The 22,590-nt window shown below is 52.8% G+C and overlaps 1 protein-coding gene across 1 annotated transcript; it reads right to left on the bottom strand.

Annotated features, from left to right (window-relative positions):
- Positions 1–6,182: 6,182 nt before the first annotated feature.
- AQP3 (aquaporin 3 (Gill blood group)) lies at positions 6,183–19,859 on the bottom strand. Its single transcript, XM_032299953.1, has 7 exons — positions 19,655–19,859; positions 15,703–15,829; positions 15,258–15,395; positions 14,787–14,905; positions 14,238–14,455; positions 13,704–14,148; positions 6,183–6,195 (listed from the first exon to the last, which is right to left on the bottom strand). Exons 1-6 carry the CDS (start codon positions 19,760–19,762, stop codon positions 13,980–13,982), a joined length of 879 nt encoding a protein of 292 aa, XP_032155844.1. The 5' UTR covers positions 19,763–19,859; the 3' UTR covers positions 6,183–6,195; positions 13,704–13,979.
- Between the last annotated feature and the right edge of the window lie 2,731 nt (positions 19,860–22,590).

The raw sequence follows: 22,590 nt of genomic DNA, 5'->3' as shown, positions 1-22,590 counted from the left end.
GCAACCTCCGCCTCCTGGGTTCAGGCAATTCTCCTGCCTCAGCCTCCTGAGTAGCTGGGATTACAGGCACACACCACCATGCCCAGCTAATTTTTGTATTTTTAGTAGAGACGGGGTTTCACCATGTTGACCAGGATGGTCTCGATCTCTTAACCTCATGATCCACCCGCCTCGGCCTCCCAAAGTGCTGGGATTACAGGCTTGAGCCACCGCTCCCCGCCGGACAGAATTCTTACTATCTCTTGGCAGGCTTCCCATCTCTCCCAATCTTCACCCCAGCAGCTATGTTGACCCATCTTTCTGTGTGTGTGTGTTTGTGTTGAGACAAAGTCTCACGCTATTGCCCAGCCTGGAGTGCAATGGCACCATCTTGGCTCACTGCAACCTCTGCCTCCTAGGTTCAAGTGATTCTCCTGCCTCAGCCTCCCAAGTAGCTGGGACTACAGGTGCCTGCTACCATATCCAGCTAATTTTTGTATTTTTAGTAGAGACAAGGTTTCACCTTGTTGGCCAGGCTGGTCTTAAATTCCCTAACCTCAGATGATCTACCTACCTCAGCCTCGCAAAGTGCTGGGATTTCAGGTGCATGAGCCACTGTGCCTAGCCCCTGTTTGTTTGTTCGTTTGTTTTTGTTTTCTTTTTTGTAGATCTCTGCTGTTTAAATACAACTTTTTTTTTTTTTTTTTTTTTTTTGAGACGGAGTTTCGCTCTTGTTACCCAGGCTGGAGTGCAATGGCGCGATCTCGGCTCACCGCAACCTCCGCCTCCTGGGTTCAGGCAATTCTCCTGCCTCAGCCTCCTGAGTAGCTGGGACTACAGGCACGCGCCACCATGCCCAGCTAATTTTTTGTAGTTTTAGTAGAGACGGGTTTCACCATGTTGACCAGGATGGTCTTGATCTCTTGACCTTGTGATCCACCCGCCTCGGCCTCCCAAAGTGCTGGGATTACAGGCTTGAGCCACCGCGCCCAGCCAACTTTTTTTTTTTTTAGACAGATTTTTGTTCTTGTCGCCCAGGATGGAGTGCAAATGGTGTGATCTCAGCTCACTGCAGCCTCAGCCTCTGGGGTTCAAGTGATTCTCCTTCCTCAGTCTCCCTAGTAGCTGGGATTACAGGCACCCACCACCACACCAAGTTATTTTTTGTATTTTTAGTAGAGATGGGGTTTCACTGTGTTGGTCAGGCTGGTCTTGAACTCCTGACCTCTGGTGATCCACCCACCTCAGCCTCCCAAAACGTTAGGATTACAGGTGTGAGCCACTGCACCCAGCTCAAAATCCACCTTCCTTAAGTGCCGTTTTGGATACATTTTCCCACCCCCTCACTTGAATCTTCTAATTCTTACACTTGGCATTCCAGGTCCTCTCAGCCAAGTCCCCTCCCATTGCTGCTGCCTTCTGGTTTCATGTGTGCCTTTCAGGAACGCTCTGCTTCAGCTGTGTCTCAGTCCCTTTTCTCACATCCTGCCCTCTCTCATCTGAATCTAAGGCTGTTAGGACCCTAGAAAAGAATCAGAATGCTAGGCCTGGGAAAGGAAATTAGGGCTCAAATCATCTCATGCAACGTCCCTGTGGCCCTCAGGGAGAAACTGAGGTAAAGAGCAGTAGTAGGAATTGCTCTGGGTCTCGGAGTAACTTGGAGCTCCTGACACCCAGGCCCCTCACCGCACCGCGTGAGTCTGGTCTCTATCCAGGGTGGCAACTGGCCCCAAGCTGACTCCTTCCTGACACCCTAGGCTGGTAATGGATAAGCTTATAGGGGCCACTAAGCAAGAATGGTAGGAGGCTGTGGTTTCCCAGAACCTCCCTGATCTGGATCTTGCCTAACCTGGCCCCACACACCCTTCTAGTCTCATCTGGCATTCTAAGCTCCAGCAACACTAACTCTGTCCAGTTCTTACAGGGAACACTCATCTCCTGCCTTCAGGCTTTTGGACAAGCTGTTACCTCTCCCTGGAGCATCCCCCAGGCTAATTCCTTCTCATCCTTCGGGTCTCAATATAAAGGTGGAGAGCCATGGGAAGGTGACGTGGGCCTTAAAAGGGCCTTGCACTTGACTGAATGCTGTCCAGATTGCCTCTGGTTGCTTGTATTTGCAGTATCCTCCACTAATTTAAGTTCCATGAAGGCAGGAACAGTCCTCAGCTTCCATTTGGGAATCCGTTTTTTTTCAGAGGAAGTTGACATCGTTCTTGGAACCAGAAGTGGGACACATGAGGAGTGGGCACATGACCAAGCTGATCCAATCAGAGTGTACCTTAGGATGTTTACTGAAACAGCTGTGACAAACATGTTCCATCTTGTCTGTGGAACATTAACCAGGAAGCATGTGGCCCAAGAGCCACGGACAGCTCTCTTAAACCACAGAGGATGTAGCCTTAGGATGAGGCTGACAGCATGGAAGGAAAAGAGACAGAAAGGACATGGATGCTGGATCAAGGCTCACCTGAAGCTTTCATCTAAAATTTTCAGCTATGTGAGCCAATTACCACTGTTGCCCAAGCCACATTGAGTCTGATTTCCTCTTACTGGCATCCAGATGCTTTCTACCTGATATTGTGGTATATCTTTTTTTTTTTTTTTTTTTTTAAGATGGAGTTTCACCGTGTTGGCCAGGCTGGTCTTGAACTCTCGGCCTCAGGTGATCCACCCACCTTGGCCTCCAAAGTGCTTGGATTACAAGCATGAGCCACCACGCCCAGCCAGGTGTATCTTATAATATGTCAGTCATAGTATTCCTGGTGCCTACCACAGCCAGTCTGGCATTTTTAAAAAGGTGCTTGGGAGGCTGGGCATGATAGCTCACCCACTTTGGGAGACCAAGGCTGGCAGACCACCTGAGGTCAGGAGTTTGAGGCCAGCCTGGTCAATATGGTGAAACCTTGTCTCTACTAATGATACAAAAATTAGCCAGGCGTTATGGTGCCTGTCTGTAATCCCAGCTTCTCTGGAGGCAGAGGCAGGAGAATCGGTTGAACCTGGGAGGCGGAGGTTGCAGTGAGCCGAGATCATCCCATTGCACTCCGATCTGGGCAACAAGAGCTAAACTCCACCTCAAAAAAAAGTGGCCAAGCAGGCTAGGTGGTTTATACCTATAATCCCAGCATTCTGGGAGGCCAAGGCAGGAGGTTCACTTCAAGAGTTAGAGACCTGAAGTGTCTGAGTAACATGGCAGGGCATCGTATCTACAAAAAAATAAAAATAATAAATTAGCTCAATGTGGTGGTACACATCTGTCATTCCAGCTACTCTGGAGGCTGAGGTGGGAAGATCACTTGAGCCTAGGAGGTTGAGGTTGCAGTGAGCTTAGATTGCACCACTGTACTCCAGCCTGGGCAACAGATGGAACCCTGTCTCTAAAAAATAAAAATTTTTAAAAATTAAAGATGCTGGCCGGGTGCGGTGGCTCAAGCCTGTAATCCCAGCACTTTGGGAGGCCGAGGCGGGTGGATCACGAGGTCAGGAGATCGAGACCATCCTGGTCAACATAGTGAAACCCCATCTCTACTAAAAATACAAAACATTAGCTGGGCATGGTAGCGTATGCCTGTAATCCCAGCTACTCAGGAGGCTGAGGCAGGAGAATTGCCTGAACCCAGGAGGCGGAGGTTGCGGTGAGCCGAGATTGCGCCATTGCACTCCAGCCTGGGTAACAAGAGCGAAACTCCGTCTCAAAAAAAAAAAAAAAAAAAAAAAAAAAAAGATGCTTAAATGTTTTTTGTTTTTTGAGACAGGGTCTTGCTCTGTCACTCAGGCTGGAGTACAGTTGCACAATCTCAGCTCACTGCAACCTCTGCCTCCTGGGTTCAAGAGATTTTCCTGCCTCAGACTCCCAAGTAGCTGGGACTACAGGCACCTGCCAACATGCCCAGCTAATTTTTGTATTTTTAATAGAGATAGGGTCTTGTCATGTTGGCCAGACTGGTCTCAAACTCCTGGCCTCAAGTGATCCACCCACCTTAGCCTCCCAAAGTTCTGGGATTACAGGTGTAAGCTACCACACCCAGCCAATAAATATTTGATGAAATAATAAATACATAGGCAAGGTGCTGTGCCTCATGCCTGTTATCCCAGCGCTTTGGGAGGCTGAGATGGGAGGATCGCTTGAAGCTAGGAGTTCAAGACCAGCCTGAGGAACATGGCAAAATCTCATCCCTACAAAAAATTTGAAAAATTAGGCGTGGTGGCACATGGCTGGGGTGTCAGCTACTTGGAAGGCTGAGGTAAGAGGGTCACTGATGGAGATGGAGGCTGCAGTGAGCCATGTTTGTGCCACTGCACCCATCCTGGATGACAGAACAAGACCTTATCTCAAAAAATAATAAGGGCCAGGCACAGTGGCTCACACCTGTAATCTCAGCACTTTAGGAGGTCAAGGTAGGCAGATCACTTGAAGTCAGGAGTTCGGGACCAGCCTGGCCAACATGGTAAAACCCCATCTCTACTAAAAATATCCAAAAAAATTTTAAAAAACCATGGTAAAACTCGGTCTCTACTAAAAACACACAAAAATTACCTGATGGCAGGCATCTGTAATCCCAGCTACTCAGGAGGCTGAGGTGGGAGAATCACTTGAACCCAGGAGGTAGAGGCTGCAGTGAACCAAGATCATGCCATTGCACTCCAGCCTGAGCAACAGAGCAAGGCTCCGTCTCAAAATAATAAACTCTCTAGCAGAAAAGCCAGGAGATACTCTTTTTTTACATAAGACTTTCCAGAAGCCCTTCCGCAGGTGTCTGCTGGCCTCTTTGACCCTGCGCACCTCAAGGGTCCCCCTACAAGTCCTCCTCTTTCCTAGCGAGAGTCCAAATTCCTGGGACAGCCCAGACCATTATCACTTTCTATTCAGCCTCTGGCAGCTGGACGCCCTGAGGCTTCTCTCTGGGTCAGATGTCTTTGGGCTTAGAAAGCATACTGTGAGACTGGGGACCCAGGGCTGGGGGTGGGGGGCACTTCCTTACCCAGTAGCTTCGTGTGAGTCATCTGTGTTTGAGACTCAGCTCCCTGCTCTGCAGAACTGCAGTAAGGGTGTGGATTCGTTGACTTCAGAGGGTAAGATGGCCCTGACTCTCCTGCTGCCTGCGTTTCTAAACTGTGAGGCAGGCTGCTCTACCAGTTGGAAATCAGAAGAGTTTTTTTTTTTTTTTTTTTTTTGGAGACGGAGTTTCGCTCTTGTTACCCAGGCTGGAGTGCAATGGCGCGATCTCGGCTCACCGCAACCTCCGCCTCCTGGGTTCAGGCAATTCTCCTGCCTCAGCCTCCTGAGTAGCTGGGACTACAGGCATGTGCCACCATGCCCAGCTAATTTTTTTGTATTTTTAGTAGAGGCGAGGTTTCACCATGTTGACCAGGATGGTCTCGATCTCTTGACCTCGTGATCCACCCGCCTCGGCCTCCCAAAGTGCTGGGATTACAGGCTTGAGCCACCGCACCCGGCCGGAAATCAGAAGTTTTCGTGGATCCTGCTGTTTGCTAATTCAGCAAGTATTTGTCAACAGCTATGGTATGTGTCTGCCCAGGCACTCGGACTCGGTCACAGCCTTCAAACCTCCCACCTCCCGGTCCCTTGCTCTGAAAATTTGGGTTGTGATCTGAAAACCTAAAGACATTAGCTGCCATGGTGGCACACGCCTGTAATCCCAGCTATTTGGGAGTCTAGGGCAAGAGAATCGCTTGAACCCAGGAGGCAGAGGTGGTGGTGAGCCGAGATCGTGCCACTGCACTCCAGCCTGGGCAACAAGATCGAAACTCCATCTCAAAAAAAAAAAAAATTAGGCCAGGCGCGGTGGCTCATGCCTGTAATCCCAGCACTTTGGGAGGCCGAGGCGGGTGGATCACGAGGTCAAGAGATCGAGACCATCCTGGTCAACATGGTGAAACCCCATCTCTACTAAAAATACAAAAATTCAGCTGGGCATGGTGGCGCGTGCCTGTAATCCCAGCTACTCAGGAGGCTGAGGCAGGAGAATTGCCTGAACCCAGGAGGCGGAGGTTGTGGTGAGCCGAGATCGCGCCATTGCACTCCAGCCTGGGCAACAAGAGCAAAACTGTCTCAAAAAAAAAAAAAAAAAAATTAAAAATTTAAAAGAAAACTTAGACTTCCCAACCCCATGTCCTGACCCCCATGTCTTGTTTGGAGTATCGCAACCCCTGACCTGGTACTCCCAGTCCTGTGCCCACCCCCCCATACACACACTGCCACCCTGTCCAACTCAGTGCATAGATGTGCAGCTTCTGGCCCCCCACAGGTAGGAGGGTGGGTGAGTATGTATTCGAATGTGAGTACCTCTGAGAGTGCAAGGGTGTGTGGATGTAAAGGCGTGGAGTGTGGGTATGTATCAGTGCGTTTGAGCATGTGAGTGTGTAATGAGTGAGTAGCTGTCAGGGCTTGTCTGACTGTAGTTGGGTTGAGTATGGAGTGAGTGTGCCATGTGTGGGGTGTACATGAGCCAGTGGGGGTGCGAAGCCCAGTCTTTCGTCAATCAGAGCAGACACATCCTCATGTGCATGTGGGCATATATGCATTCCAAGGGTCAAAGGTGGCGAAGCTGTAAGCCCATCTTCCGATAAGGGAAGACTTTGTCCACAGGCCAGCGATCATTCTCCCCTTCCTGCCCTGACATGGAAGTGGGATTCCCCCAGCTAAAGGTCACCTCTGTCAGGAATGAGCACCCTGAGACTGGAACCCACAACCTGACTCCCACCTCAAGCAGGCCGCCCCTCCTCTCAGTTGCTTTCCAGCCCAGCCCTGGCAGTGAGTGACCCTGGACCAAGAGGTGAAGGACAGGACGGGGTGGTGGCCAGACATTCCATGTGCCTCCCCGGGTGTGGGGAGCATCTCCATGGAGACAAGCAGCCGACCACATCAAGATGATTATCGTAGCTCCCAGGGTCCCCTCCCCCAGTTTCTCCAAGCCAGACCTCTTTAGCACTAAGCCCCACCAGGAAGTCTGACAAGAGCTCATTACTCCTCACAGGAGCTTCTGAAAAAGGCAGAGACCACAGAGCCATGGAAGTGTCCCTGAGGTGGCTTCTCAACGCAAGAAATGGAAGAAGTTGGCTGAAGCGATTGGATCTGGTATAAGGCTTTATCCCCAGAGAACTCTGGAGGCAGGGGACGGTGCCACCCATTCCTTCTGCACACCTTATATTTCACTCTGACCTGGAGGTATGACCAAGGCAGTAGAGGGATGGGGACCCTTACAGAAGTCAGGTGGCTGATTTTCAGCTCACTCATCGCCCTACCCCACTGTCAATCTCAGGTGTCCCTAGGACACCCGTTAGCGTCCCTTGGGCTTCCTGTGCTTTGACCATACACGGGTCTGGGAAGGGGCACAGATCCTTTTCTGGCTCCCACAGTTGCTGGGACTCTGTTGGTGAGAGCTGGAAGAGGTCCCCAGAGTCACTGCAATTGTCCTGGTTTCTGCCCTGTTCTTGAGGAGCTAAAGTGGAACGCCAATGAGACCTCAGGAAGAACTTCCTGATAGGAGGCTGTGAAACAAGGTTAGTAAACACAGATTGGAATTTTGCTGGGGTTGACTCCTGGCCATGACCCCACATACACCATCCTCTGAACCCCAGATTCCTCACCATCACCATTCTCAACCCTACTATATCCCCTGAGCCACACGAGGGAATGGAATGCCCAGCCCTCCCTTTCTCAGAAGCCTGAATTTTCTGGAGAAGGCTTAGGGTGAGAGAGGCTCTGGCTTTCATCCCACCTAAGCCCAGTCCGCCTAGGGAAAGCTGCAGGGACTGGAGCTTGACTCCCAGGCTGACTAAGGCCCCACAGAAGCTCCAAGCTCCCGGAACTAGAGCAGATGGCCTTGGGGAATCAGGCGTCACTTCCAAGCCTGTCTTCACGCTTTCCCTCCCCACAGTACACAGGGAACTCGGGAGGAGTCATCATCACCATCATTACAGCCTCCACTGTGAAAGCCCTTACTGCCATATCTGGCATTGTTCTGATGCCTGTGTTAATCCACCTAATCTCCACCTTGTGCAACCTAATGAGGTAGATACTATCCCCATTTCAGAGGAAGAAATGAATGTGCAGAGAGGTGACATCAGTCCGGGATAAAGCAGGAACAGATAGTATCCTCTGAGGGTTTCACTGAAGAGAGCTTGAGAAAGGACTATTTACAGAGATGGCGGTAAAGTCAAGGGGACCAATCAGAGATGGCCTGGGGACTAACCAACAGCAGCCATTCCCCCTCAGCCAGAAGAGGCAAGGAGAGAGCAGTGTTCTAGAATGCAGGGAAAGCCAGAGCCCTGGAAAAGGCATGAATACCCTGACCTTTATCCCCCCACCCTCCCTGTCCTCTGTTTTCCTACCTCTGTCTCCCATTTGCCAAACCCAACTCAAAGCCCGAGGGCAAGAAGACCCAGGAATGTTCTCATGGAGATTAGCCTCCTGAGACACAGCAGGAGAGAGATTGGATCTGGGGCAGATGGAGACTCCCACCCACAAGGTTTTGTGGCTAGGAAGGGCTTATTTGGAACCCAGGTGATCTGCATTCAGAGCTGTTCTCCCTGAGATGCTGCAAAGTGCTCTCTGGGGAAGGGGTTAAGAAGGCTGCGGTCGGCTGGGCGTGGTGGCTCACGCCTGTAATCCAAGCACTTTGGAGGCCAAGGCAGGCAGATCACCTGAGGTTGGGAGTTTAAGACCAGCCTGACCAACATGGTGAAACCCCGTCTTAAAAAAAAAAAAAGGCTGCAGTCTGGTACAGGCTCTGCAGCGCTGCTCTGTGTCTCTAGATGGGACCCTAGTTTCTCCTTTACGCAAAGAGGAGGTGGTCTCTCCTGGCACCTTTCACAGCCTAGGTGCCCAGACCAGACACAGCCTCTGTGTTTCCACTGCCAATCCTCCCTTACCTCAAACAAACCTGGCACCAAAGGCCAAAGCCCAGGGCATGGAGATGCCGCGTCCCTGAGGAGCCCATCCCCAGCTGCAGGGCAGACACACCCATTCCCCTGCCCCCGTGGGACTCCGAGGTTCTGCCCAGGAAGCCTCCTTCCAGTCTCCCTGGTGGCCCCAGTGTCTCCATCTTCATCCCTCCTTTCTTTGCACTACCACATTCCCAGGGCCCACAGCTCAGGGGTCCTACCCCCAGGACAGGCTTCCTCCTCCCAGCGAGGAGATTCAAGGTCCTGTTTAGGCCAACACCCTCACGAACTGTTCCTCAGGGGATCGGGGCTGTGTCTGGCCCCTGGGGTCTCTGCACTAGGTGGAGCAGTCCTCCTACTCCCCTTCCCACCCCACCCAACTCTACCCCACCCATGTTTTCCCAAGCCTAGAGGTGCCCCACCTAGGTTTTCAGGAAAATGAAATGAAGAGGAAAGAGAAAGGAAGGAGTTCATTACCAGGAATTAAGGCCTGCCCTAGAGGAACACAAGCGGGACTGGGCTGGCAGAGAGTAGGTGCACACAGAGATTTGCACTGAGTACACACACAGGTGTGCCCAAGCACACTGAGAGACGGGCGCAGAGGTGTGCTCAGGTACAGAGAGACGAGCTCAGAGAAACATGCAGAGACGTGGTCCAAGGGTCACAATCACAGGATGTTCGCTTAGAGGTACACAAAGACCCAAACACAAGGCCAGGTGAGGTGGTTCATGCCTGTAATCCCAGCACTTTGGGTGGCGAAGGCGAGTAGATCATCTAAGATCAGGAGTTCAAGACCAGGCTGGTCAACACGGAGAAACCCCATCTCTACTAAAAATACAAAAATGAGCTGAGTGTGTGGCATGTACCTGTAGTCCCAGCTACTCAGGAGTGTGAGGCAGAAGAATCGCTTGAACCTGGGAGGTGGAGGTTGCAGTGAGCCAAGATTGTGCCATTGTACTCCAGCCTGGGTGGCAAAACTCCATCTCAAAAAATAAGACCCAGACACACACAAAGAGTAGGCAGTAAGAGAGACATGAAAAGAGACAGAGACATGGCCTGCCACAAGCGTGGACCCGCAGAGACATAACCAGATACACTGAAAGAAAGACACAACCAGAAACACCGAGAAGTGCACACTTGCTGGCTGGACACGGTGGCTCACGCCTGTAATCCCAGCACTTTGAGAGACTGAGGCAGGCGGATCACTTTTCAGGCGCTCGAGACCAGCCCAGCCAACATGGTGAAACCATGTCTCTACTAAACATACAAAAACTTAGCTAGGCATAGTGGCTCACACCTGTGGTCCTTAGCTACTTAGGAGGCTGAGGCAGGAGAATCACTTGAACCCAGGAGGCAGAATTTGCAGTGAGTGGAGATCATGCCACTACACTCCAGCCAGAGCGACAGGGAGAGACTTGGTCTCTGGGAAAGAAAAGAAGTGCACACTTGCCCATGTGCGCACACACACTGAGGCCGGCACACTAAGAAATGGGAACCAAGCTCAAGTTTCACAGAGCCTGATTTTAACCCAAGCAGATCCGAATTTGAAGGAAACATGGGTTCCTCCAAAGTGGGCTGTGGAGATGGCTCAGCACAGGAAGAAGGGACAGGGGTGAGGGGGGGGGATTCTCCCTCCATGTCCTCCCCAGAAAATGGATTACATGGAATGGGAGAAGATACCTTCCTAAAGGAGATGAAGAGTTGTCTTGCTAGAACTTTCTGACAGCCAGAACTGCTGGTGGAAGGTACACCTGGGGGTGGGGAGCTGCCTCCTACCCCCGGAGGGGTCGCACAATTGCTGCATGGCTCACATTCCTATCAGCCCCTGCCCTGATCCTCTCCTGGTCCTGGTCGGGCCTTACCCTCCCTCACGTGGCCTGACCCTCCATCCAACACGTTCCCTTGGCTGCAGCTGCATGCTGCTTTGCCCTGCATCCTGTGTGTGTGAGCCCCCCTTGCCTCCCCTCCATCTCTCCCAAGAGCCTTCTGCAGTCAGGACACAGCACACTATCACCCTCATACTTCCTCCCTCCCCTTTCTCAGGAAATTCAGAATCTGTGGAAGGAGGCTGAGAAGGAAGAGGATATTGAATTCAACGACCTTTAAAAAAAAAAAACAGCCTTTAGCATCCTCCCTCCACTGCCTCCCCACCCCCATCTGTGGTTCTGCCGGAAAAATCATGAGGTGACATTTATTGAGGATTTACCATCTGCTGGTCACTGTGTTAAGTCCTTTTCATGAATCATCTTCCATTAACTCCTCAATATCCCCCAATTCACAGATAAAGGAGGTTCAGGAAAAGAACATGACCACCCCAAGGTCACCCAGCTGGACAGAGAATCCTAGCTAGGCCAGGAACCCAGGTTTGCCTACCCGTTAATTACTGCACCAAAATGGTTGCCACCACCCCCTGGGCTGACTGGTCAGGGTCAGCAGCAGGATTTGAAAGAAATGGGTGACAGAAGGACGTGGGGCATGCTGGGGAGGACAGCCAGGCAAGCGCAGCCCAGGTGGGACTGGTGTGGCTGGAATGACACTCTGCAGCCATATTCCCCTCCCAAGGTTTGCCCTTCCTCCCCCCAGGGCCTGGGAAGGGTACACTCCCTCTGGCTCAGATTCCTCCAACATTCTAGACACGCCTCTTGGGAGCTGGGGACAAAGAAGGGATAGAAACCTAAAGTGGAATTGCCTTCTCTTCCCCTTACCTCCCCAGGCAGATTCTTGGCTGTGTGACCCTGTCTTTACCACCTACCCTCTCTGGGCCATAGTCTTAGCTATGAAGGCTGGAGAGAAAAAGCTGGCTTAGCTTCTAAAAACCACAATTCTGTCACACCCGGCGATCCTCTGGCTCCCATGGGGTTCACTCCAAGGAGGGATTAAGTAGGGGACACCTTCCCTTGTATTTCATGAAGTTTCCCTTGATGAAACTTGAGGATCTAGTAAGGAAGAAGAAAATGAGAAAAGCTTCCTGGCTCAGGTATGCTGAGCCCCTTGCTTTTCTGGACAAGTCAGGGTTCTAGAGTCAATCAGTCCAAGCCAGTGCCTTACTGGGCACAGAGGTGCCTCAGACTGAAGAAATGAAGCAGAGCAGGAGACAGGCATGAACACGACATGCTGGTCTCACTGCTTCGACAGCTGACTAGCTGTGGGTCTCAGTGACTTCGACAGCTGGAAGAGTGAGGCAGAGCAGGAATGGCTTCCTGGAGGAAGAGGCATTAAAGCAGATCATGAGGACTTCAATGAGCAAAGATGTAAGTTGGGGCTTTGGAGCAAAGTCTGAAGATACAAAAACAGAGAAGCACACAAAGTAGGCTGAGGTGGATGGAACCGTGTGAGAGGAGGGGTAGGCCTGGGAGCCGGGTCCTGGAGGGCCTGAATGCCAGATGGAGGGTTGTAGATGGTCTCCAGATGGGTACAGAAAGCCATGGAAAGAGCCCCACTTTCAGCAGGTTTTTGTTTTGGTTTGTTTTTTTGAGACTGAGTTTCACTCTTGTTACCCAGGCTGAAGTGCGATGGTGCAATCTCAGCTCACTGCAACCTCTGCCTCCTGGGTTCAAGCATTTCTCCTGCCTCAGCCTCCCAAGTGGCTGAAACTACAGGCACCTGCCACCATGCCTGGTTTTTTTTTTTTGTTTTTTTTTTTTTGTATTTTTAGTAGAGATGGGGTTTTGCCAGGCTGGCCTTGAACTCCTGACCTCAGGTGATCCACTCACCTTGGACCCCCAAGGTGCTGGGATTACAGGTATGAGCCACTACGCCCAGCCTCAGCAGGGGTTTTGAAGAGATTCCCTGGTTGCTGTGTGGACTGACTGGGGCAGGCCTGGAGGCAGGGAGGCTGCCAGGGGGCTGTGGCCAAGGTCTGGGTGGAGGTTATGGAGCCTGAACAGCTGCAGGCGGTGGAGGACAATGCAGGTTCCCAGTCTGATGAGTCTCCTCCAGCAGCCTGGAACTCACCACCTCCTGGGCAGCAGCTCTCCCCTTTGGACAGCTCTGCAGCAAGCTCCTCCTTGCATGGGGCTCAAGCCTTCCTGGGGTGATGTGTGGGTACAGGGATTGGGAAGAAGTTTCCATTCATTATGCTGGGGATACCCATAAGGAGGGAAGCTTGGGGGAAAGTTTGCAACCAGTGAGCTCAAACTGAGAGACTTGGCGAAGAAGCTCTTTAACCTCTCTGTATGACCCCCAGGGTAACCTGACCAGATCAGACACTCAGCCGGGCAGCCTGGGTTACTGTGGGCACAGTGAAGCAGCAAGATAGTTGCACAACTGGAGGTTTTAGGCACACATTTTATTGGTGTTTTTTTTTTTTAATATAAAAGATAAAAGAGTACATTGTTGAGTAGAGGATTAAAGGAGTGAAGACCCTTTCTAACATGGGGTCTCCCAACCCTGATCCCTAAGGTTGTAACATCTGCTACATACATTCAAAACAAAACAAAAGCAAACATGAAACTTATGATCTGGGCTTCACCCCACCCTTCATGCCTGCATTATGACAGAAAGATGTCCCACAGCTCCTACTTATGTATGTACATCCAAAGCTCCAAACCTGAGCCACGGCCCCTCCTCCCAGCCCTACCCATATCAACCCTACCTCACAAAAGCCCGTAGAAGCCCCCACTTAGAAAAAAAGGCAGACACATACGCAGAAACACATCTATATCTGCAGCTCCTCCATATGGAGCCCCTGAAACACACACACTCTGGCACTTTCCTCTCTCGTGCACAGATGGACAGGCTGCCTTCCTTCGTCTCTGGGCTTCCCCAACAGCCAGAATCCCTTCCGACTGGTCCCTTGTCTTGAATAGCTGGGAAACCACACACACACACGTGCACACACATACCTGCTGCCCATTCTGTCCACTTGGGAGACAAAAGGATGTATTGACCCAACTTCAGGTTCCACGCCCAAGGTGCTATTTGGGCGAGGCCGGTGGAAATCCTGAAGAGGCTGTCTCGTGGGGTGAGGGTAGACAGGGAGCTTTGTAGCCTGGAAGGGTGGATCATGAAGGGGGCTTCTTGGGAGTGGCCCCTGGACAGTCAGTGGCTGCTCAAGGCCGGGGCCTCGGAGTGGGGAGATGGTCCCTGCCCACTCAGATCTGCTCCTTGTGCTTCACATGGGCCAGCTTCACATTCTCTTGCTCGGTGGAGGGTGGGGGCTGCTCCAGGTGGCAGCCAATCATGAGCTGGTACACGAAGACGCCAGCAATGGAGCCCAGGAGAGGGGACACGATGGGTACCCACCACCAATGCCGGCCGGTCCTATGGGGACAGACACTTGTGGTCAAGGATGTTGGGGGCAGTGCAGAGGAGAGGCAGGCTGGGGCAAGCTGGGTGGGAGTTGTACTCACGTGAAGACTTCAGAGCCCCAGCCTGCAAGGGCGGTAAAAAGGCGGGGGCCAAAGTCCCGGGCAGGGTTGACGGCATAACCAGAGTTGAAGCCCATGGAGGTGCCGATGACCAGGACCACCAGGCCCACGGTGAAGGCCTCCAGGCCTCGAGGGACAGGGTTGTTGTAGGGGTCGACAATGGCCAGCACACACACGATGAGGGAGGCTGTGCCTATGAACTGGGGATTGGGGAGAACGGGGTAAGCAGCAGCTCCCTCCCTTTCTCTGACCCCTCCTTCCATCCCCTGCCTTCCCTCTAGCTCTTAGACTCCATCAGCACCTGCCCATGCTCTGCTCCTGAAAGCAATGGTGCTGGAATGTCTGTGTGCATGAGAACGCGCTGGACACAGCCACGTTTTGTAAGTACCTGCCACATGTCCTGATGGGTATTACCCGACAGATTGAGAAACCCTGTTACAGTCAAGAAGTCCTGTCCCCCAGCCAGCCCATGAGCTACCAAGGCAGCTTGGTCCCCTCCCTGTGTTCCCCTCACACATCCCCAGCCCATACCTGGTCAAAGAAGCCATTGATCATATCTAAGTGTCCAGAGGGATAGGTAGCAAAGATGCCAGCTGTGCCATTGGGGCCCGAAACAAAAAGCTGGTTGTCGGCAAAGCTCCAGATTGCATCTGGTGACAGATTAGACCCAGAGTGAGTGGGGGAGAGGACTGAGCCCAGCCTCCCCTCTCGGGTGGGCCCTCTCCACCTTCCCGGGGGTTACGGGTAAGTGTCAATACTGCTGTATTGCAGCAGGTAGAAGGGGTGGCATGGGGTGGGGTGGAGGGCCTGAGACTCTGTTGTTGCCCAACTTGTTTCTTTCTCCTCATGCCCCCCACTTTGGCCCCTTGCGTGAATGAGTGAGTCATGAGCCTGGGGCCTGGGCAGGTCCTAGCTGCTGTCTGTCATCAAAAGGCCCAATGCCAGCAGGTCCTGAACAGAGGGAGGGGGTACAGGGAGGAGGACAGGGTGGGGAATGCTTACCGTAATACAGCCCAAAAACAATTCCAGCACCCAAGAAGGCTCCCAGTGTCTGTGCCAGGGTGTAGATGGGCAGTTTGATCCAGGGCTCACGAGCCAGGAAGCACATGGCAAAGGTCACGGCAGGGTTCAGGTGGGCCCCTGGGCAGAGGGGACACGGGACATGTTAGCTGCAGCCTGCCACAGTTGGGAGGCTAGAGTCCCCTGAGAAGGGGTGCAGAGAGGGGTTTCTTGCACAGGATGACAGTTGGTCTATATAACAGGCCAACTGATAATCACTGATTCCAAGGTGAGAGTCGAAGGTTCTAAGTGTCAAGTTTCTTTTCTACCCTTCTTTCCCAAGGGGCCAAAGCAGAGGCCACAGCTATGACCTGCCCTTAGGAATGCCAGGACATCTAGTGGGAATGCTATTGAGGGCCAAGGGCTAGGGGCAGGATTAAGACCTTACCAGAGACCTGGCCAGCGATGAGGATGCCCAGGGTGACAGCAAAGCCAAAGGCCAGGTTGATGGTGAGGAAACCACCGTGGGTGCCCCGGCTGAGCACGACCTGGGCCACGGAGCCACAGCCAAACATCTGTCAGGAAGAAGAACAAGGCAGGGAGGGTGAGCCAGAAGGAAGGGGTGAAGCCAGCAACCTGCCCACCTGCCACCACTGGGAGGACAAGAGCCCTTCCTGGAACCCAACCCAAACCCCTTCAGCTGCAATTGCAGTCTCCAGAAAAAGGATACATGCCTTCCCACCCCCACTGTCCAAACCCTAACATAAGAGGGCCTTATGGAACAGGCTAGAAGCAGGGCCTATGACTGAGACCCCAGAAGATGACTGAACCATCTTCACTGATGTTCCTTGAATCCCAGCAGGAGTAGGTGTCAGGAAACAGTTTTCACCTTAGCACAGTTTATCTGTGGCCCTTCAGGCCTGGACCATAGAGTGAGAAATCTCTCACTCATCCCCTAGCTGCCCCCAAAAAAACCTCATGTGGGCCGCACACAGTGGCTTACACCTGTAAGCCCAGCACTTTGGGAGGCCGAGGCAGGGGGATCACCTGAGGTCGGGAGTTTGAGACCAGCCTGACCAACATGGAGAAATCCCCTCTCTACTAAAAACACAAAAATTAGCTGGGCATGGTGGCAGGTGCCTGTAATCCCAGCTTCTCGGGAGGCTGAGGCAGGAGAATCACTTGAACCCGGGGAGCAAAGGTTGCAGTGAGCCAAGATCGCGCCATTGCACTCTAGTCTGGGCGACAGAGCAGGACTCCATCTCAAAAAAAAAAAAAAAAACAAAACAGTTAGAAAAGCTCATGTGGTGGTGGTGGTGGTGGCAATGGGGGGTACAGATAAACAGGGAGGAGACCAGAAGTGAGGTAAATCCACTGCTCCTGAATCCAGGAGGCCAGAGCCCCAGCCCTCGCCATATCCCCCTCTCAGCACCCTCCCCTTCCTTTGCCTGTCCCTGTCCCAGGCCCTCCTCTCTCCACCCACAATCTCTCTGCTCTCAGGGGTCCAGATTCCCCACTCAGATTTGGAGGTCCTACAGACAGGGATCTGAATGGCTCCTCTCACTATTCCCAGTCCGGGACCCAGGGCAGTAGAAATGAAGAGATCGGTTCTAAACTTTCTGCCAAGAATAGGAGAACTAAAAGAGACTAAGGGCCCTGGTGGTCTGCAAATATAGAACATAACAGAGCCCGCTGTGGTGGCTTACACCAGTAATCCCAGCATTTTGGAGGCTGGGATGGGAGGATCACTTGAACCCAGGAGTTTGAGACCAGCCTGGGCAACATAGTGAGACCCTATCTCTGTGGTTTTTTTGGGTTTTTTTGAGACTGGGTTTTTTTGAGACAGAGTTTTGCTCTTGTTGCCCAGTCTGGAGTGCAGTGGTGTGAGCTTGGTTCACCACAACCTCTGCCCCCCGGGTTCAAGTGATTCTCCCACCTCAGCCTCCCGAGCAGCTGGGATTACAGGCATGTGCCACCACGCCTGGCTAATTTTGTGTTTTTAGTAGACATGAGGGTTCTCCGTGTTGGTCAGGCTGGTCTTGAACTCCTGACCTCAGGTGATCCGCCTGCCTCGGCCTCCCAAAGTGCTGGGATTACGGGCGTGAGCTGCTGTGCCCAGCCTTGTCTCTACTTAAAAAAAGAAAAAGAACGTATTATGTCTGTTGTTCAAGCCTGAAAATACTTCTGCAGCAGCTGTGAAGAGTTGTTGCCCTGAGCACCCTGAGTGTCCCTCAAAGCTGCTCCAATGCCTTCCCCAGGTCTCCTCTCCCACCTGCTCATAACTAAAGGTTTTATGCCCACAGAGCAGGCAGTTTCCAGGACCTGTGCTAAGGGCCCTGTTTATTCTGATGGGTCAGTGCCTGTTGTACTAGATTGTTAAGCATTTTGATTATCATCCCAGAAAGACCAAGAGATAATGGAGAACCCAGCAGCAATGACATGGGGCAAAGGTGTGCAGTCCAGTGAGAGCAAAGATCAAAGACTGCAGGTGTATGTGTGAGGAGGGGTGGTGGGAGACAGGCATGTGGGGGTCTGGGGTGCCCTGCCCTGCTTGGCAAGCCCTGGCCTCAGCTCCTTACCTGCCAGAGGCTCAGACCTGGCTCCATCCCAGGAGGCCTTGGAGGGAGGAGCTGTCAGAGCCAGTTCCACCACCTTGAGGCTAATCTTCCTCTTCCTCTCCCACCCCCCTGCCCCAAGTTCTTGGCCAGCACCTGCCGCCTCCCCTTGCACCAGTTATCTCAGAGAAAGGGGCTTTCTTCACCCCAAAGCCAACCCTGACTCTGCCACTGCAAGCCTAGGCTCCCAACACACAGGTGTGCAGGCAGGCACTCACCCACCACACAGGGACCCCCAGGCCTGGCCCCTTCAGTTTATGCAGTCATTGAAGTTCTGCTTCTCACTGATATCCAATACCTCACATCCATCTGAGCCTGTCAGCCTTCTCCACAAATTTAACACCCTTCTTTTGTGGTCTGGAATAAGCCTGATGATCCTGGGGCTCAGTGGGAGAACTGCTCCTTTGTGGGAGAGTGAACTGAGGCTTGGGAGGGAATGAGGAGGCCCCTCTAGGAAACTAGAAGGCACCATTGTCCCCTGGCCTGACTGCTGTAAAACAGGTGGCTGGACTCAGGACTCAGATAGGAGTGGGGGCTCCAAGGCAAGAGGGCGATAAGGCCACCTCCCATTGCCTTCTTGGCACAGGAGAGAGAGGGTAGGGCTGGCTGATAGGACCACTCATCTTATGGGAGGCTGTGGTTAAAATTTCCCCCAGTGGCTTCCCAACTTCCATTCTCGGAAGCCAGAAGCGGGTCTCAGCTGTCCTCTGCCCACAGATCCTGCTCCTCCCCGACTTGGGGAGCCCTACTTGCCCTTAGTTAAGCGTCCTAGTCCACAGCAGGCCAGCTGCTCTGTACTACCTAGGGCTGGGGCAGGAATGGAGTAACCCACCCACTGAAATGTAGAAGCTGAACCCAGAGGAAAGCAGGTGTAACCACATGAGCGGCTGAAAATCAGCAAGTAACTGGGACAGGAAATAAAACTATAACTGGTGTGTCTGCCAGACCTAAGAAGTGCAAACAGAGCCACCCAGAACAAAACCAGGGTGAAACGGATGTCACCAAGGAGTAACTAGGACTGAGGAGTAACCCAGCCAGGGAAATAACTCACTCAGAGAACCCACAGAGTAACCAAGAAGTCAGGGAATAACCAAAACGTTTGCAGCCTTCTGCACAGATGCTGACAGCATCTGTCTGGGTAGCAGATAGGGTCTGGGGGTCACTCAGCAGCAGGGGAGCAACTTTAGACACCTGTCCTCTGTGTCTGCGCCTACCTTTAGCCCACCCTCCTACCATCAGAATCTGCCTCCCTTCCCGCTTTGCTGTTTGCAGCCCATGTGGCCTCTGCCCTCTGCCCCGGCGGTGGCAAACTGTCCTCACTCACTGCAACTTTTGGACTTTTTGAGGCTTAATTATTCATTAGAGGCCAGACACCCAGAACCCAAATAACCTAATAATGGCTCATTTGCCTCCACCCTCTCCCCTGCCTTTGAGGGTTAGGACTCTGGGAACCTGGAGGGCTGTGGAGGCTGGAGAAGTGGCTGGCAGTCCCAGACTGTCCTCAGCCTGTGGGCTGAGTCACTCGTGCGAGGGTAAACGATCGGTGCTGTCACTGAGGAGTAACAGCTGTCATTCTGGCAAGAATCGGAGCTGTCAGAGATGGGGTTAGAACCATGGGGAAGAAGACTTTGGAAGTCAGCCTGACCCTCCGGGGTTTAGCATGGAGGTCAGAGCTGGGGAGGTGGGTCCAGGCTACCTTGGAAAGCACAGTCCCTTTGGGGAAGTGAGGGTTTGGGGAGTGCAAGGACTGGAGAGAAAAGGGCTTCCCCGGCTCCCTCCACTCACCACGAGGATGAGGGTCCCCAAGCACTCGGCCAGCGCTTGGCGGAGCAGCCGGTAGCGGATGTGGAGCATCTCCCCGCAGCGGGACACCAGCTCCTTCTGTCGACCCATGGCGGGGCAGGCGGCGGCGCTGTCGGGCGGGCACGGGCAGCGGGAGGCACCGGGCGCAGCGAGCAGCGGCCTCCAGCGCAGGTGGCGCCCTTTATAGCAGTGCGCCCCGGCCCCGCCCGCCCTGCAGCCCCGCCCTGCAGCCCTGGGGCGCGGAGGAGTGGGCGCCCCTGCGACCTCGCCCCACCTGGGCTGAGAAGCTGGGGCGGAGGCAGGGTGGGGGGAGCTGGTGAGGAAGGTGGCAGGGGGTGGCGGGTGCGGGCCTGGAGAGTAAGGAGCTTTGAGGGAGGGGTGGACCTCGGAGGGCACTTAGAGGAGGGGGCGTCATGGGGGCTGAGAGGCTTAGGCAGATCTGAGAGCCAATGGTGGGAGTATAGGTAGGGTCCAGGGCCATGGCTGGAGAGGAGGCAGCTGTCATAGAGACCACCTGGGCCCGGTGATCACCCCACCTCCTTGGGGACAGGAGGAGACCTGTCAGAAAGGAACTGGCCTCATCTCTCCAGGTTGACTAGACCCAACAGGTACTCCATTCAGGAAAGGAGGGAGGGGGCTGTGGACCCCAACTGAGACGAGATCCTGTCTCTTCTATGAGGACAGATAGGCATGGACCCTTCAAGGGGACAGTTTGTGTCAGGGAGGCAGCAGTCCAGACCTAGCTGGGCACACAGATACATGTGCTGAGTTCCAGCAAGCCTTCATGGGCCCTTCTCCTTGTGCTGTGAGCACCTGGTGTGTGGCATGTCCTGGCCAGCTATGTCCACTGCTGTGTCCACACATGGTGGATGTCCTGTGTGCCTGATCATATGGCTGGGCATTCCTCGTGGCTGTGCACATGCCTATTGAACATGGCTGGGTTACCTGAGCTGGTCACACATGTACCTGCACGCATTGCTCTCATGGCTCCAGAGGCTGAGCTGCAGTTGCCCTGACATGCCACATGCCACATGCTTGCCAGCAGGGTGAGTTCCAGCTGTTTTTAACCCTCTCCTGTCCCATCTGGCTTATCCCTGGCCAAGGAAAAGTTGTTTTTTTGTTGGTTTTTTTTTTTTTTTTTTTTTTTTTTTTGAGATGGAGTTTTGCTCTTGTTACCCAGGCTGGAGTGCAATGGCGCGATCTCGGCTCACCGCAACCTCCGCCTCCCGGGTTCAGGCAATTCTCCTGCCTCAGCCTCCTGAGTCGCTGGGATTACAGGCACGCGCCACCATGCCCAGCTAATTTTTTGTAGTTTTTAGTAGAGACGGGGTTTCACCATGTTGACCAGGATGGTCTCGATCTCTTGACCTTGTGATCCACCCGCCTCGGCCTCCCAAAGTGCTGGGATTACAGGCTTGAGCCACCACGCCCGGCGAGCCTGTCTCTTTAAACAAACTTAATTGTGGGGGAGTCAGCCACATCTGAGGGGGACCATGGGAAAACCTTGCACTCGTGTGCGCTCTCTCTCTCTCTCTCTCTCTCAAGAGATAGGATCTTGCTGTATCACCCAGGCTTTGATGCAATCATAGCTCACTGTAGCCTTGAATTCCTGGGCTCAAGCAATCCTCCCACCTCAGCCTCCAGACTGTGCTACCATGATACTTAGCTAATTTTTAAAAATTGATTGTAAAAATAAGATCTTGCTATGTTGCCCAGGTTAGTCTCAAACTCCTGACTTTAAGTAATCCTCCCACCTCAGCCTCCCCAAGTGCTACCTTGCCCTATATGCTGCTTTTAACAAGAAAACATCTGGTGGCCTGGGAGGAAAGAACATGCCTTCACACCAGGCTTCTATGGCAGCATTGCCAGAGAAGATCAAATAAATCATTTTCCAGAGGGACTTAATCCAGGTGAGCTAATGATCCTGAGGACTTGTCCCTTGAGGAATGGCTATGAGAAATAAGGGCTCCTGGTCAAGCATGGTGGCTCACACCTGTAATCCCAGCACTTTGAGAGGCCAAGGCAGTAGATCACCTGAGGTCAGGAGTTCAAGACCAGCCTGACCAACATGATGAAATCCCATCTCTACTAAAAATGCAACAAATTAGCTGGGCATGGGTGGCAGACACCTGTAATCCCAGCTATTCAGGAGGCTGAGGCAGGAGAATAGCTTGAACCTGGGAGGCGGAGGTTTCAGTGAGATCTCACTACCTGGGTTCAAGCAATTCTCCTGCGTCAGCTTCCCGAGTAGCTGGGATTACAGGCATTTACCACCACGCCTGGCCAGTTTGTGTGTGTGTGTGTGTGTGTGTGTGTGTGTGTGTGTGTATACATATATATATATATATATATTTTTTTTTTTTTTTTATTTTTTTTTTTTTTTGGTAGAGACAGAGTTTCACTATGTTGGCCAAGCTGGTCTCAAACTCCTGACCTCAGATGATCCACCCATCTCCGCCTCCCAAAGTGCTGGGATTACAGGCATGAGCCACCGCACCTGGCCTAAATAGGCATATTAAGAGAGAAAAGAAAAGAAATAAGGGCTCCCAGTCCAGAGGTGGTTCCTGCCCAAGGAGATGGGTTTAGCAATATACATACAGTAGATTCATATACATGCAGGCACTTGTGCATACACACACACAAACAGACACACACACACACCCTGTGGCTTGCAGTCACACACTTGCCTATCGACATTGAGCTCTGCTCCATGCTCAGGGATCCCGTTCACATGAGAGCCTCGACATGGGCACACACATACATAGAACCCCCACACGAGGATTCTGATGACCCTTGACCCAGAAACATACACCCACCCTCCAGGCCTCCCTGGGCTGGGAGGCTCCACGGTGAATCAGGGAGCCATCACTGAGTACCTGCCCGCTGGCCCCACTGCCAGCCTGTGACTCAAGACAGAA

The sequence above is a fragment of the Sapajus apella genome, unplaced genomic scaffold, assembly GCF_009761245.1.
Source record: "Sapajus apella isolate SASKATOON/1434 unplaced genomic scaffold, GSC_monkey_1.0 scaffold42, whole genome shotgun sequence".
Classification (NCBI taxonomy): Eukaryota; Metazoa; Chordata; class Mammalia; order Primates; family Cebidae; genus Sapajus; species Sapajus apella.
This window is presented reverse-complemented; position numbering and strand designations above follow the sequence as displayed.

Excerpts from the sequence above, each read along its gene's own strand:
- AQP3 (XM_032299953.1), bottom strand. The coding sequence starts at position 19,762 with ATGGGTCGACAGAAGGAGCTGGTGTCCCGCTGCGGGGAGATGCTCCAC. Across the intron at positions 15,396-15,702 it reads CATCGCTGGCCAGGTCTCTG|GGGCCCACCTGAACCCTGCC; the intron begins GTAAGGTCTTAA and ends CCCTCTGCCCAG. Across the intron at positions 14,456-14,786 it reads TCAATGGCTTCTTTGACCAG|TTCATAGGCACAGCCTCCCT; the intron begins GTATGGGCTGGG and ends CCCAATCCCCAG.